Source organism: Harpegnathos saltator, unplaced genomic scaffold, assembly GCF_003227715.2.
Source record: "Harpegnathos saltator strain DR-91 unplaced genomic scaffold, Hsal_v8.6 scaffold47, whole genome shotgun sequence".
NCBI lineage: Eukaryota > Metazoa > Arthropoda > Insecta > Hymenoptera > Formicidae > Harpegnathos > Harpegnathos saltator.
Genome location: NW_020230283.1, coordinates 345,045 through 361,439, shown reverse-complemented (window position 1 = coordinate 361,439; position 16,395 = coordinate 345,045). Strand labels below are relative to the sequence as shown.

General features: G+C 41.9%; 2 protein-coding genes across 4 annotated transcripts in view; both read left to right on the top strand.

Annotated features, from left to right (window-relative positions):
• Positions 1-7,967, top strand: part of LOC105181084 (netrin receptor UNC5B) — a 33,420-nt gene extending 25,453 nt beyond the window's left edge. Inside the window, exons 9-12 of one of the 2 annotated variants that reach the window (XM_025302190.1) lie at positions 1,977-2,722; positions 6,855-7,243; positions 7,333-7,434; positions 7,562-7,967. In XM_025302190.1, coding sequence (XP_025157975.1) covers positions 1,977-2,722; positions 6,855-7,243; positions 7,333-7,434; positions 7,562-7,733 — 1,409 coding nt within the window. In that variant the 3' untranslated portion in view covers positions 7,734-7,967. The remainder of the gene's footprint in view (positions 1-1,976; positions 2,723-6,854; positions 7,244-7,332; positions 7,435-7,561) is intronic. The other variant, XM_011137610.3, reaches the window with a different exon arrangement.
• A 3,413-nt stretch (positions 7,968-11,380) lies between these two features.
• LOC105181077 (uncharacterized) lies at positions 11,381-12,969 on the top strand. 2 transcript variants are annotated; one of them, XM_011137600.2, is made up of 2 exons: positions 11,381-11,439; positions 11,531-12,969. In XM_011137600.2, exon 2 carries the CDS (start codon positions 11,544-11,546, stop codon positions 12,825-12,827), a length of 1,284 nt encoding a protein of 427 aa, XP_011135902.1. In that variant the 5' UTR covers positions 11,381-11,439; positions 11,531-11,543; the 3' UTR covers positions 12,828-12,969. The 2 variants fall into 2 exon arrangements, with proteins under 2 accessions (XP_011135902.1, XP_011135901.1); XM_011137599.2 differs by having other exon boundaries at positions 11,396-11,452.
• The last annotated feature ends 3,426 nt before the right edge of the window (positions 12,970-16,395 follow it).

Below are 16,395 nucleotides of genomic sequence, written 5' to 3'. Positions count from 1 at the left end.
CTAAACATGAACTTAAGACGGACTTAAATATAAGGCTGCGTTCAGAAAATATAGGTTATACAACGGTTGAGCAATTCGTCAATGTAATTGGATTCTTTCCTTTTTTCCTATGAAATGACTAGGAATACATCTATTTCTGACGCATTCCAAAAATGGTAACTATAATAGATTTTAATATAAACAAATATAAATCAATAAATAAATATATAGTAGGTACATACAAAGTCAAAAATAAGGATATTAGTGGTATTGATATTACTAATATCGACATTTTGTATTCGATATTTTTAATATATCGATATTTCTATTTATGATACGTATCGATATGAAATATCGATACGATATTTTCTATTGTATCGCCCATCCTTACCGTGTGCCGATGCTCATGTGCAGCGCGTTTTCTATTGAACGGGACAGTCCTCCTCTATGTGGAGGAAATATTGTGGTACAACAAAGTTGCAACGCCAGTTGCGGTAATTATTACAAAATTATAATTACTGGATGAATGCAAACGTTTTAGTGGATTTTCTACAGAAAAAATGGGCTAAGTAATTTTATTAAAAACAAAGAAGGACATGTATCATAGTACGATAAAGTTGCAATGACAGTATTGCGATAATTATTAGGTGAGTGTAAAAGTTTTGATAGACTTTGGACAAAAACAATTTATTAAAAATAAGGAGTAATTTTATTAAAAATAATTTTATTAAAATACTTTGATTAAAAATAAAGTAATTTAAGTGAAGTAATAAAGTAACTTTATTAAAAATAATGAAAAAAATATTGTACTACGACGAAGTTTCAAAGACAAGTGCAATAATTGCAACAAAATTTTAAGTATGATGGTAATTACTGGTTGGGTGAAAACATTTTGATGGATTTTGGGTAGAAGAATAAGCTGTGTATCTTTATCAAAATCAGTTTATACAATTTATTAAATAATCGCTATTGTTATCCTTGGTACATTATACATCTACATGTTTATAAATGCTGCTATAAAACTGGAGATACTTTTGGGGAAAATCTCTCAAAATTTGGACACTTATCCAATACAACGAATTATAATTACAATAAAATCGTAATTACAACAATAAAGTTGTAATTACAACAGCAGTAATTATCACAAAATCACAAAATAATTTCAAGTATAGAGATCCCAGATAGCACAATGACATCCTCCGACAATCCTAAAGACATCCAGGACGAACATTCCAGATATCCTGTGGCTATCCAAATTTTATTCCGATATACTTTGGATGTCCTGACGAAGAGAAAACGATTTAAATATTTACAATAACACTACTAAATATCCTGAAAATATCTCAAGAGTATCCTGAAAATATCCTAGGACATCCTGGACCTATTCAGCATTACTTTGAGGTCGCCTTGTGCTGCCTGGGATATCATCGAAATTATTACGTATTTGTTTCATATTTTATATGTTTGAGACTCCTTATTACACGGTATTGTGTAATTACTTGAATGTTTCATTTTATTTTGTTTCGTTATTCATCATTTTTAATATTTATTAATAATTTATACAATGTCACAATGTATTAGTGATTTACACATTGTTAATGCCAATTGCAACAAAAGAGAAGACAGATGATATAAGAATTATTTAAAAAGTTAACGACTGTCTGTGAATGAATCATAATAATTAACCCGAGACATTCTTAAGACAGATTCTCAGAACAGAAAAGTCTACGGAGAAATTGTCTCATCGTTCGCGATCGCGCATTCACTTGCTGATATTCTTTAAATCATTCTCTTCACAACTATCGCACGAGTAAAACGATCGCCAGATGGTGGAGTATTTTTCTCTTCAGCTAACCGCGCACGATCGTCGGCTCACGCTCGGCTGATCAGAGACCCTCTGTACGATAAATTCCCGGGAATTGAAGCTTCACACACGAGAAGTGATCCACTTCCGCGCTCGTCGCCCGTTAGCGATTTATAAGTCAACATACAAGCAGGCTCGACGTGCCAAGCGAATCCGGAGAGCACCAACGAGGACGACGACGAGCAGGACGACGACGACCGGCCGGACGAAGACGAACGGCTGTCGGCGGAAGACGACCGCGCCGGCGACGGCTTCATCGTGAGAGCCTTGATCGACGAGCAAGGCGCGCTTCTGGTCGTGCCCGAGGTGGGCGTCTCGATGTCTGTACCGGAAGGCGCGATCTCGCGCGGTCGTCGGCACAGCCTGCACCTCGCCGTGCTCGGGGACAACTCCTTCAGGCCGAACCTCCCACCCGGGCTGACTCTGCTGTCCGCCGTGGTGGCTTGCGGCCCGCCGGGCGTCGATCTCGTGAAGCCTGTGATCCTCCAGTTCGAGCACTGCGCCGAGCTGAGAACCGGCAACTGGGAGCTGAGTCTGTGGTCCGCGGAGATCGACCTGGAGACCGGCTCGACCAACTCCGCGAGCTCGTCCAGCGGCTCGAGCTCGTCCGGTGCGACGGTGTGGCGCAAGGTGCTGATGTTGGGCGGCGACCCGACGAATCTGCCGGGTCAGCCGTTCGCGCAGCTCGACCATGCTGGCGTGTTCCTCGTCACGGAGACGCCGAGTGTGTACGCGGTGGCTGGCGAGAATTCCGTGGTCGCGCCCGGCTTGGCCGTCAAGCGCCTCTGCTTGGCGGTTTTCGTGTCACGCGAGCGCGACTACGTCAGGTGCCACGTGCTCGAAGACACCAAGGCGGCGTTCAAGCTAGTCAGCGAGCAGGTGAGCGCTTTCTTCATGTTGTTGTCTCTCTCTATTGTTGCGCACTGTTGAAACTTCACGTTGCACGGAAAGAATTAGATACGTGTCCAAGCGTTGGTACTTATGTTTTTTCTTATACAACTCGCGCCAAAAGATTCGTTACGCCGGCGTCACGGCGTGAAATTTTTTTCTTTCTGGAAAATATTAATCATCATCAGGATAGAGTGATTTTATAATACAACGAACAGAGGTCTAACAGATATTCTCAATACGGAGAAAAACTGAAATTGAATGATTCTGAAATATTTTACTTCTTTTAACTCAGTTTATTTGTTTAGTAAAATTTCATAACACTAATATGTAGATTGGGGAAAAAAATCGGCATAATTGAAAATTTGAAAATATACTAGATAGGAAAAAATATATTACATATATAGAAGTTGTTTGTAGGGTTTTAAGCGACGCGTCACATAGCAATACTAGTATGACCTTGAACAGCGTTATTAAGTTTATGGGAAGGTCACCGAGGATTTTTTAAATGAAAAGCATTATTTTTTATTATATAATTGCTTAAAATTTACTTCTGTATTTAACTTTTTTTCCTATGTTGCATACTTTTAAAGTTATTCAGATAGTCTCCGACCGTTTTTCCCCACTCTGTATTTGATAGGCTATTTATTCAGTGTAGAATTATTCCGCACAGCTGAAATTAACAATTCTAAAATATTTTACTTCTTTTAAGTCAATTTATTTAATAAAATACATTAATATATACATTAATACAAACATTAATATATAGGGTGTCCAGGATCTTTTGGAAACGAAAAATTGTGAAGATTAATCAGATTAAATTGAAAAGAAAAGTCATGTAGTATTTTATAACATATAGAAGTATAATATATAAAAATAATAATAGTTATTATCGATTGAAGATGGCCATATCTAGAAACTGTTTTAATTTACAACTTGAAAATTTGCGTACTTATTTGCAAAATGGTAAAGGACTTTTTTGTTCAGAATGACCTGCAATTATAGCGACAGGTTCAAGATTCAGGGTTCAATATACTCGTATCTATGGCTAGACAAAATAGCCATCATATAATTGTAGGTTAGGTTGTTCTGAACAAAAAAGTCTTGTACCATTTTACAAAGTATGTAAATTTTCAAGTTCAAGTTATCGATTAAAAGAGCCTATAGATGTAGTCATTTTTAATCATTAATAACTTAATAACTATTGTGATTTTTGCAAAATGGTACTTGACTTTTCTTCTCAGTTTGGTCTGATTAATCTTCGAAATTTTTCGTTTCCAAAACATCCCGGACATCCTGTATATAATAGATTATTTATACTATTATATTTATCATATTTGGTTTTTAATGAAAGAGAAGCTTCGAAGGTTCTTCTATTCAAATGAAGGTTAATGTTTTTACACACCGGGAAAATAGTCTGTAAATGTGATGAAATTTCTTGAAGTGAAATTTTGCACAAAATATGTTGAGCGATCGTCGACTCACCGTGGAATTCATGCGATGCTTCGCTTATATATGGAATCTTATACTCTAAAACGTCGAGTGAATATTTCCTCTCCAAAGCGGAGAGTGATCTGGTGTACTCCACAGTCGCACAGGAATATATTTGTTACAATCGACTGAAATATTCGCTGCAGAGTTAGGATCCGTTCTAAGCTTGAGTGAAATATTGACTCTTGCGCTTTCGAGGAGTGGTACTTTCATTATCGCTTCGAGGGTAGGTGTTGTCGGTGTTCGCTCATTTTGAACGAGACTTTATTCCCGAAAGTTTAGAGATTAACTTACTAATTTATCCTGCTAGAATGTACTTCTATTATTCAAAACGTTTGAGAATAATAGAAAAATGGTGGAAATTATTTTACGTGCGACAGAAATGTTTATATTGTAAAGATATCCGAACGCAGATAATTTATTAATTGTTATTAATTAATATTCATCATTTGTTACAATATATAAACTGTTGTAATATGATATATAAATAGTACATTTCAGTTATGCGATATGGTATGGTGTATTATTCGATGGAAATTTTCTCCGTCGGAGAGTTCGCGTGAAAACTTTTATGGAATTTTTATCCTTTGTCGTTGAGCTTCTGCGAATAATTCTTCGTCGTTTAATGTGCACGTGCGTGTTTAATATTGGGTGAGTGCAAAAGTTCGTGCGGAGTTTGTGAGTAAAAGTCACACAGTGATTAGGCAAACAAAAATCTTTATTCAATCAATGATATATTCTCCATCGTTTTCTATAATCTTTTCCCAACGTTCTGGCAGCATACGGATGCCTCGATCATAAAAACTGCGCGGTTTAGATTCGAAGAACGAAGAGACGCCGTTTTTTAAGGCGTCCAAAGAGTCAAAGATTTTTCCATTTAAATAATTTTGCAATGACCGAAACAAGTGATAGTCAGATGGTGCGATATCAGGAGAATACGGTGGATGCGTTACGACATCCCATTTCAGGCTCTTCAGTTTGCGCAGCGTCTTTTTCGAAACGCGTGGTCTGGCGTTGTCGTGATGAAAGACGACTCCCTTGCGATTTGACAAAATCGGACGTTTCTCTTTTATTTCTCGATTCAGATTGGTTAATTGGCGACAGTACTTGTCCGAATCAATCGTTTCGCCAGCGGGGAGAAGCTCGAAATAGATTATGCCCTTGCAATCCCACCAAACAGAGAGCATCACCTTCATCGGGTGCAAACTGGCCTTTGGCATTGCGTCACCATGCTCACCTGATTGTTTCCATGTCCGTTTGCGCTGAACATTGTTGTAGAGGACCCATTTCTCATCGCCCGTCACTAGTCGATCCAAAAACGACTCGTTATTGAGCCGCCCGAGTAAAGAAACGGCTGCAGAAATTCACTTGATTTTGTTCTTCTCGGTCAGCAAATGGGGCACCCATATATCGAGCTTCAAATCGAATCCTATCTTTTTTAAACGCCGAAAAGCGGTTGATCGGTCAACGTTTAGTGCTGTAGCAACTTCTTCTGTTGAAATTCGCGGATTATTGAGCACTAAAGTACGCAAAACATCGTCATCAATGTCAGAAGGTCGACCAGAGCGTGGCTCGTCTTCAAGGTTAAATTCTCCGCGCCGAAATTTAGCAAACCATTTTTCCACAGTTCGAAGCTGGTGCTTCATCCTGATAAACATCCTGAATGTTTTTTACGGCTGCGGCAACGTTTATTCCCTTCCGAAACTCGTAAAGCATAACATGCCGTAAATGCACCTTATCGATACTCATTTTTAAAGTGATATTTCTCGAAGCAGTTTGTATGAAAACAAATGATTTTTTTTTTAATAACAGCTGAAGACGTCACCTTTCCAACGTTATATAATATGTAGATGGAAGTATTAATGACAACACTTTACGACGCTTATAACTCCATCTATTGAAACTCCGCACGAACTTTTGCACTCACCCAATAGTTATAAATTGGTGGATCGGGTAAACAAATCGGTTTGATTTTTCAGTTGAATTTGACTTTAATGCTCCAAGCTTTGTCGCTTTATCTTACACTTTCGATGCTCATTTGTGCGTTATTTATGGTAATTTATGAATCATCTGTCTTATTCATTTATATTTATTTCATTTATTTATCTACTTACGCATTTATTTGTTTGCCGTTGCATTTACTTCAGTCATTGCTTTTTATTTTTTGCTTCCGTTCTATTTTATTTTTTCTTATTATGTATTTAAACATTTTTTTCGATCAATAAATTTTTATTATTTGCACACAGGGAGAAATATATTTTGCGCAGGAAAAACAAATTGAATTTTTGTATTAATTTAACATTCTTCTAATGTAACATTTTAAAATGTAATATTCTTGATTCTCGGTTGTAATATCAAACTTACTAAAACTCGGAATGTATTTTGAGTAAAGAATTATGATTAACTTTGGTGATAATTTTGAAACGCGTGAAACGCGAGTAACATTTATCTGAAAAGTGCAGTGTATTCTTTTCTGTGCGTAGAACTTTTCACCTTAAAGTTCACCGTGGCAAAAAATTATTGAAGCACGAACCGAAGCTTTTCTTTCGGGATGAGCAAGGAGAGCTAAGCGATATATTAAAATATCCTCTGGCTTCCTATTTCTACACGGTCGCGCATAATCCTTCCGCAGGAACGTCGTTTAGGCAGCAGCCATATCGATCACGGCACCCTCGGATTTCGCGCTAGCGGCACCTCGCTTCGCGTCGACCTCGAGGATCGAGAGAGCGGCTTCGCGGAGCGGCAGGAGATACCGTACCGGCGCATCTGGTCGTCCTCGAGGACCAGCATTCGGCGTTCCTTCAGGATAGAGAAAATCGTCGGCGACCTCAGACTCGGTTTCGAGCTTCGCGCTTGCCAGCGCGGCTTCGAGGATCAAGGCTTGCTGCTGAGGATTGATCTGGACCTCGTGAAGAGGAACAATATGAACGGCAAGAGGAACGGTAAAGCGGAATCCTCCGTTGTCCTGCGGAGCAAAAGCTCGACGAGGTCCACGGAATCCGTCATTCCGAGACCTTTCAGGTATACACTCGTGACACTTTTCTACGTCGAATAGACGATAAATGGCGAATATAAGGACGAAAGCAGTGAGAGACTTCCGGTCATTGCAGATTTTCCAAGACGCTGAGGAAGCAACTATGCCAATGTCTGGATCCGCCAAGCGCGCGCGGCAACGACTGGAGAATGCTGGCACAGAGATTGCAAGTGGATCGGTGAGTGTTCGGAGTTTGTTAAAACGCAACAAAGTGACTTTCGTCTCTCTTTAATCCCCCCCCCTCCCGCGATCCTTTCGCGTAAGAGAAACATATAACAACCGACACACGGCACTCTGATATGCAGATACGTTGACTACTTCGCGACGAAGGCGAGTCCGACCGAGCATATTCTGGACTTGTGGGAGGCCAGACATCGCGAAGCTACGGCTCTGGCGGATTTGCTGAACCATTTAAGACTGATGGGGCGCGTCGACGCGGCCAATGTACTCGAGAGCCGCCTGGGGCCATGGATCTAAGAGATTACGGAGAATGAGAGAAAGAAAAGAAAGAGAGGAGTCACTACACACACACACACACACACTGCCACGCGACGTAACGACGCGCGGATTTGTAACGCGAGACGAGTTTTTGTACATAGAGTAGTCATTACATATACGGCATTAACAAAGAGGACGTAAGAAACAAAGTATGTTGTATAGATATTGGTCATATTTGTACATACAAGTGGTTTACAACAAATACCTGCGAGACGGCCTGTTTCTTTAAGAAAACCCCGTCCGCACCCTTTACCGCCACCCCTACCGCCGTCTTGAATCACTTCCCGCAAGATAGAAACTCGATCATATCCCACCTGTCGACCCTCCTCCCTCCTCTCTCCTTTCTGTCGGGTCTTTGATATTACTCCGGTATCTTAATTACTGATATTAACGCTGACATTAACGAGACAAGCTTATTCCTCGACTCGTTGCACCGAGTCTCAATCGCGCCCGATGACCGACGCGAATTCCGTCTAATGAGACGCGGCTTAACGAGCAACATGATGGAGCGCTCGGAAGGTCGGTCGGAAATCACAGACGACATTCATGGCCGCGCGTGCCCAATTTGCACCTGAATGCCGATCGTCAGGTATCCGGTGCGGCTGCTCGAGCGGCCCGAGGCTCGGATGCGGAAGCTGCCGGAGGATTGCTAGTTGTGGTCGCGTTTAGGCGGGTATTTAGCTACCATTTGGACCTATCGTATCGCGGCGCAAGCATTCGAGGAAGGCTCCTAGATATCGCGTCCTGGACCAAGGATGCGTAGGATGCTCGAAACAATGGGCATTATCCATCTCCGTATGGGGGTAAGGGTCGAGGGGTTCAGCAAGGTATAGGTATGCAAGTGTACGGACGCGGCGGCAGCCCCCATATAGGTATATACGTATCCCTCTGCTCTCTCTCTCTCTCTCTCTCTCTCTCTCTCTCTCTCTCTCTCTCTCTCTCTCTCTCTCTCTCTCTCTCTCTCTCTGTCTGTCTCCCATCCTTCCCCTTCGCTGCCCCCTCGCCCCACCGCCTGTTCCCCTCATCGTTTCCATTAGTCGCTCTCCTTCTCGCACACTCTCCGCTGAGCGCTGTAGCTTCCCTGTTCCACTCTCCTCTCTCGCTCCCCGGCCCTCCACTTCCTCCCCGGATCCTCTTGGAGGGACGAGAGGTGGAGGGACGGCAGCATTTAATCACAGACGCCCGCTAGTGGTAATTCCGCCGGACAATGCCTGTTGACCCGAGTCGTCGGGGATGGCGTACCGGCCACCCTTTAACGCTACGCGATTTGCTAACCACGAGCTCGATACCTGTCTCTCTCTCTCTCTCTCTCTCTCTCTCTGCTCTCTGCGAGCCACTCTGTCTCGCCGTCCTGGCGGAATCTCGCTTTTTCACTGCCCTCCCGATGCGTCCGTTTCTCTTTCGCTTCTTTCTGTCGAAAAGCACTCACCGCGGCCGCGGCGGAAGAGTAATGTGAGGCCAACCGCCGCGGCAACGGCAACACCGAGGCCTCGACGTCGACGGCGCTTTTTCTGCTCGCGTGCGATGCGGACGGCGGGATTCGTGATTCCTGCCTGAGCGGGAAAAGGGAATAGACAAACGGCGCAGCGATACACATTAAACGGACAGTGTTTTAACGGATCTCTTCGGGGCAAAGTACGTCCCTCCGCACGTAACGAGATACGAACGGCGGGACTGCGAGTAGCGCTTCCTCCGGCTGCACGCCGTGGAAGTATTAGCTCCGACGTTATTGCTCACCTTCAACATGTGTTTATCCGCTAAATGACTACTAGCTCGGAAACAGCACGATATCACGTTTCGAGACGCGCGATCGTCGACGATAAGCGAGGAACTAGCCTCCACCGAGGGAGGGCTCGCTGCTGTCTCTTTCTCTTTCTTTCTTTCTCTCTCTCTCTCTCTCTCTCTCTCTCTCTCGCTCTCTCGTCGGACGGATCCTTGAACGTCGCGCGACGCGGTTACGCACGAGTTACCGACACGGTGCGTGCATAATCCAACGGCCGGCTCGCATAAATCGTGGATCCAGAATCGTATTAATTTCCCGGCTAATCGCGATTTGGGATCTACAGGCAATTACGAGAAGGTCCGGCCAATCAGATTGCGAACGCGGAGCTTTACTCGCTTCCGTTAACGCACCGCGAGTCACGCACACGCGTGTTACGTGGGCACGCAGAGGCCGCCCGCCGTAATGTAGGAAAACACCCACGCGGAGCGCGAGGCCATCGCTGGAGGGTGGTTTATGAATCGGCCAGACGTATCGCGATCGAATGACGCGGAATCGGCTTCGCCGCGCGGCCGTTAGTGCGTCATTAATTCATGCCGTTTCGCGGGCCCGCATGGAGTGGTTAAATACAGCTTTACCCCTGCAGTCGCCGCTTATAGTCACGAACTCCACGACTGATTCGAGGTTGATTCGTTTTTCATCCGACTCCGAGTGTCCTGAGAAGGAACCGAGATCGTGTTGGTCGATCTTAGGCCGATTTTTCGGTTGACCAGGGCGTTCCTTGTCTTCCAAATCAAAATCTCCACTTTTGAATCATCTAAACAAGCTGAGATCGATGGAGCATAATCCTCATAAGCTTCGGACAACAAACGAAGACTTTGAGCTTTTCGATTTTTTCAAATGGAAACAAAAAAATAACGCTTCCCGCAAATTGCGTTTCGTTGGCATAAAACTCGACATATTGAATGCGCTAGAAAAATATGTTATTTACACTACGACCAAATGAAATATACTGATTCTTAAAGCCCAATGACAGGGCTTTCATATGAAGTTGGCTTCAGTATGGGCCGATGCCATTAGGTGCTCATTGCGCCATCTCTTGTAAATCCTTTAAAATTAAGTCCAATACTCAATATATTAGGAGTGTGATTTGGTTTTGAGGATTTTTATTCTCAAAAACCGATTTATTTAAATAAGATAATGAACGAACACCTTAATAACTCAAAATATTTCCCTCCGTTTTCCACAAATTTTTCCCATCTTTCTGCCGAGAAATAAATATGACGCTCATAATAAGTTTGGAAACTTATGAAAAACTTGAAAAATAGTGGACATTTATTCAAATACATGATATATTTTTTTATGCGTGCACGTTACGATAAGTCACGATTTTTTGACAACGTATTCGCGACTCGCGAATTGTGAATAATGTATCAAAGTTTGCAAACACAGAAACACAGAAGACAGATTAGCGCTTAGCGCAAAATTAACGCGCTTCAATTCACTTCGCGAACGGAATAATCGCGAGGTACAAGATGCTTGCAATACGATACCGCGGATTACTTTCGCGATATTAAACTTGATGCAACAACGATTGTCTTTATTTTACGGAATTTAATCGCGAATGTAAACGCATGCTTGGTGGACGTAAAAAATTTATGATCGCAGCGAGATCAGAATCGCCAGCTGTTCAGCAGTGCAAACGAGCGGAGAGTAATACGTAACAGAATGTATATTATATTGTTAGCGTTTCGTATTGTGTGTTTATTCGCGCGACATTCAACTTGGTAACGAATATAATATTTGTAGTCCGTTACATCGTCGAATACGATTCAGCGTATAAACAATAACTGAGGCGCACGCGCGCACGCACCCGAGAATATTTATAAATATATTGCGGATTTCCTCCAAACAGTCATCAGTGGTACATTTGAGCTGTGTTTGGAAAACTTTCTTATTTCTAAGGTACTGTACCAAGGTACTGTATTACTGTATTACATACGCGCATTATTTCTAAAGTAAGAGATTACAGGAAAGTATCATTTGTTTCCGTCAGGTGAATATATATCATGATGAGGCAGAATAACTGGAACAACGATTGGGCAGACGTAATACCGCCTAATTTATCCGAGCCTGATGCTTATAATAATTTTTTCTATCCGGACCTTTGTCACGTTTGCAAGGGAACAAATGGTGGAAATTTGATATTGTGCAACGAGTGCCTTTCGATTTCTTACTGCAGCGTCGAACACAAACACCTGCATCGAGAAGATCACACGGAGTTCTGCGTAAATATGAAGAAATTTTTACGATTACGTAGCAAATATGAAAAGTATTCTCCAAGTAGAGTCGATTGGGTCAACTCAAGGAGGGACCTTCTGAGGATAATGAAGAAAGAGATGCGACGCCTATTAATGCCATGCGAAGAGGAGATGATTATGTTTGCAAAATCATGTTACGTCTGTTTTCAGGAGTTTGATCTCAAAGTATGTAACATATGCTATTCCGCCAGCTATTGCGAACAACACGAGCAGCAATTTCTAATTAAGCATAATAAGCATTGTCCGGATTTAACGTTCTGCCTGAACCTAGAAATGAGACTCGCGGGGATAAAGTTTGACTATGATTTCTCTATTTTCCCGGACGATATGAGACATGTTGACGACATGGAGAGTTTTGTGAAAAATTATTGTTGCTGGGTCATGTTTCCTGAATTCTGGACAAGTAAGGAATATTTCTACACCGACTTCGTGTCGACACCGTTAACAGTGTATTATGGGATGATCAAAGCAGAGATAGACATTCTAAACGGACATACTCAATGTTTTGTGTGTCACGTAATAACATCAAGCTACCTCGAGGCAGATTACGCAGCGGCCTGGGAACTTCTTCTTCATGGTTTACATGAGATAAAGGAGCTAACGGTCGTGTTAATAGGACTAGAACCCAAGGCCGAAAATAGCTGCTTCGATCTTTGTCGCAAATGCAAGGAGCACGGACGGTCGCTTAAGTTCGAATTTAGTCGTATGTTACACCACGAATACATAAACAATCCATTGAACAAGCGACCAAATGTGATCATAAGATTCGATGTAGATTTGCACGATGAGGTGACATTGATCGATGTATTGTCGTCACTGAGATGTCCAAATTTTTTTATATCAACATCGGAGTCTATTGCGCAAGAGATCAAAACTACGTTGAGGAATCTTACTGAGGAAAGTTATTGTCCTATGTATAGCAGGCGAAATAACTTTCGGTCCTTTCAACCACGGAGAGACTTTAAGACTGGTACCATATATTATCGTAATAATTATGTAACTATTTATGAGAGTTTTTCTTGCAATACGTAGAAGCGTCTTGAAAGTTTCTAAACTAATAGGATTCTTTCTCAAAGGTTATTTTGTACAAAAGCTATCTTTTTACAAGGCTCATTTTGAACGACTCCTAGAGCTCCCGCATATGATTTGCATACTACTTTATTAATATTACTGTAAAAAAAGGTTTATTGGTTTCTTGAATTATAAACATTTTTAAGTTCATTTTTAAGTTCATATCACAATATTATTAACTTATTACCATTAAGAATATTTTTGAATAGTATTATGTATTTTATTTTGTATTATGTATTCATATATAATTTTTTAAATATAAGTTATTATATAATACAATATAATGAAGCCACATAGCTGCAAATTATTTACAATTTTTGGCTGAGAGCTTAGTTAAAAATTCGTTTGTCTATAAACTATTCAAACGTTTGGATCAACATAATAATTTTTTTAATACGAGATAAGAAAGCACGCAGAGATCCGCAAAGAGTGATCAAAAATTCATGAGGTTTTCATGATTATTTGTCAAATAATGACGAAGTACACGAACACCGAGCTGGGCGGCCGAAACTACCATCCGGGATCTCACCGTGAATGATGGATCGTCTCGATCAAGTCTAAAGAGTAAAGAGACGTCTCTCGTGTCTCCCAGAGGATCATCACGAAAGCTGAACGATGGTAGGTATTAATGATGCGGTGTATTTATCGCGTCGCCAGCCCATTAAAAACGCATGCTCGCATGAGATAGTCCAGTTCGAGTAGAACGACGTGTTCTGCACGTGTAATAAAACAAGGTCGTAAAAAGGTGGGGGGGGGGAGGGGGGGCATATAAGTTTTCCGAGCGCTCGCTCGGCCGGCAGTCGGTGGTCGGCCTGCGTGTAACGCGAGACGATCCGACGGTACATATCGTCTTTCAAATAATTACTTTTCGTCGAAAGGAAATGAAGAAGGATCCTCCGTGGAGGCGACAAGGGGAAGGGGTTGAGACGGGAGGATACCGTGCATGCGGCGCGGTAACGACCGAAAGAAAAAAAGATCGTGAAGGATGTGGTGGAGGCGATCGTCGGCGTCGTCGTCGAACGGACTCTCCCGGGGGATCCAATCATAAACGACGAAAAGTGAAATTACCGACAGCCACCGGCGCAGCGGCGGGCCCGGCGAAGACGGCGGAGAGCGTCACGGATAAATTAAGCAACGGCCTTTTTTCCGTTGCGCTCGCCGTCGTCGTCCCCGCGGCCGTTTGTAAACGAGGCGGCGATATTTTCGTGGGCTGAATTAAACATGCGCGCGCGCGCGCCTTTTATCACGATCGCATTCGTCACGTTTTCTCTCTCTCTCTCTCTCTCTCTCTCTCTCTGTCCCCCTCCCCCTCCCCGCCCCCTTGTCGCATATTATTGTTACCGCGAGGCGGTGTTTTCGAATGGAAAAAACTCTCCCCCATCGCGCGCATCGCGCTCCTCTGATTTTATTTCATGCGGAGAGTTGATACGTAAAACGTCTGTTTAGCGTTTATGCAAATGCATGATAAACACGATCGAATAATTAAACGCGATGCGCCGTGCGGAGTCCGGCGCGCGCGAGTCGCGTGAGTCGCTATAAAATCGCGATGTAATAATGGCAGGGGGGGGGGTGGGTGGGTGGGTGCGCGCGGAAGGGCGGCAGAGGAATATATTGCCATTCATCAAGTTAACTCGTTAGCGGCGCGACTGGCATTAAAAATATTCGTGAAACCGCTCGCGCGCGCAGGCGTGTACGTGTCGACGGGAAAGTTTGCGACGGGCAAAAATTCCCGGCGAACGGACGAAAACCACGCGCTCGAAACGGCGCAGCACGGAAGGAAGAAGAGCATTTTTTCACTGTCGTTCGCCTGGATTTTTGCAGCGTTACCGTAACAAAAAGCCCGCCACATAGTTCCGAAACAATTTCGTCGTGGAATTCCACGACATCCACGGCTAAAAGGCAGTAAATTTCGCGTGTATCCCATATATGTGGACGACGACGACGACGACGGCATGTACAGTCCGCCCTGAAAGCGCGGATCGGCCGGCGAGAACGATTATAATTTAAGTCCCGTTATTGAATAATCGGCGAATATGCGCGACCGGATAAGCCTCGCAGCGCACGCGGAGCTTATAGTTATAGTTATAGTATACGACGTGCAAATGAGCGTAAAACAGCCTCCCGCCGACCTGCAATTAACGCGACGAATCGTGTCGTCTTATTCGCGATACAGGCGGAACAATTGAGCAAATTATTAATCGAGTGTAATTAATTGAGTTCGTTGCTGAATAATTGTTCGACTTGTTGCCATCAGCAGTTCGCTTGTCGCAGGCAAACTTACATGTTAATGAGATCGAGTAAGCGAAGGCAGATGGTACAAACTTCAGTCCGAAAATGCTTTGGAACATCACAGACGTTTACGAATTGTTTTCTATAACTCCGCTATACGGGACACTCTGATTCCGTAAGTGGTTTCAAGCAAAACCAACTGTTCTACGCGGTCCCAAAAAAAGAAGCCGAAAAAATGTTAAATCTGATAGACGAGGCAATTCTGTTTATAAATCTTTCAACGTTCGTAACTTTTTAACAAAGCATTTTCGGACATAATTTTATACAAACTCAGCTACTCGACCTCATTAACATGTTTCGAACACGCTTCTAAAGCTAATCTTTTGTTCCTATCAGATTCTCATGAGTCAATTGCTTTACATGATCCCTATAGAAGCCAAGAGACGTTAAATCTGATAGAAAACCATACCGCTCGCAAATCTTGAACGTTCATAATTTTTTAACAAAATATTTCCGGACGAAAGTTTATATAGAGTGAGGTACCTAAAACAAGCCACCTGAATAATTTTAAAATTATGCAAGATAGAAACAAATGTTAAATACAGAAGTCGGTTTTAAGCGACACATAGCTATATTAATATGATCTTGAATAGTGTCAAGGTTACAGGAAGGTCACTTTGAATGTTTTAAATGGAAACCTCCATTTTTTATTATATAATTTTTTTTGCTAATTAATTTGGACACTTTTTGTCTGAAACATTTACCTATTTATCTAATATATTTTTTGAGTTAGTTAAAAAAAGTTGGTAATTTTTTAAATTTATTTTTATATATTAATATATTTTTAATATATTTAATATATTTCGCCTACGATGTCTCAGTAATTATTTGTCGGGAGATAAGGTGGTATCAGACCTTTCTGCTCTATTTTTTTTTCGTCTCAAGAATATACTATTACAATAATGCCCTAATTTTCGTTAATATGATGACTTTGAAATTTCCAAAGGTTATCAAATTAACAAGAATTGGGGCACTATTATAACAGCATGTTCTTGAGACCAAAGAAAGCAAAAAAATTGAGTATGACTTTTTCTTCCGACGAATAATTACCGAGATATCGTCAAATAAGGCAAATATTGCAAAAGTTAACTTTCCTTAAATATTTCAAAAAATGTTAAGCAAATAAAAAATGCTTCAGACAAAAGTTGTTTAAATTAATTGGTAGAAAAATATTATATAATAAAAAATAGCGGTTTCTATTTAAAAAGTTCCCGGTAATCTTCAGTGACCTTAATGATGC

Excerpts from the sequence above, each read along its gene's own strand:
- LOC105181077 (XM_011137600.2), top strand. The coding sequence starts at position 11,544 with ATGATGAGGCAGAATAACTGGAACAACGATTGGGCAGACGTAATACCG.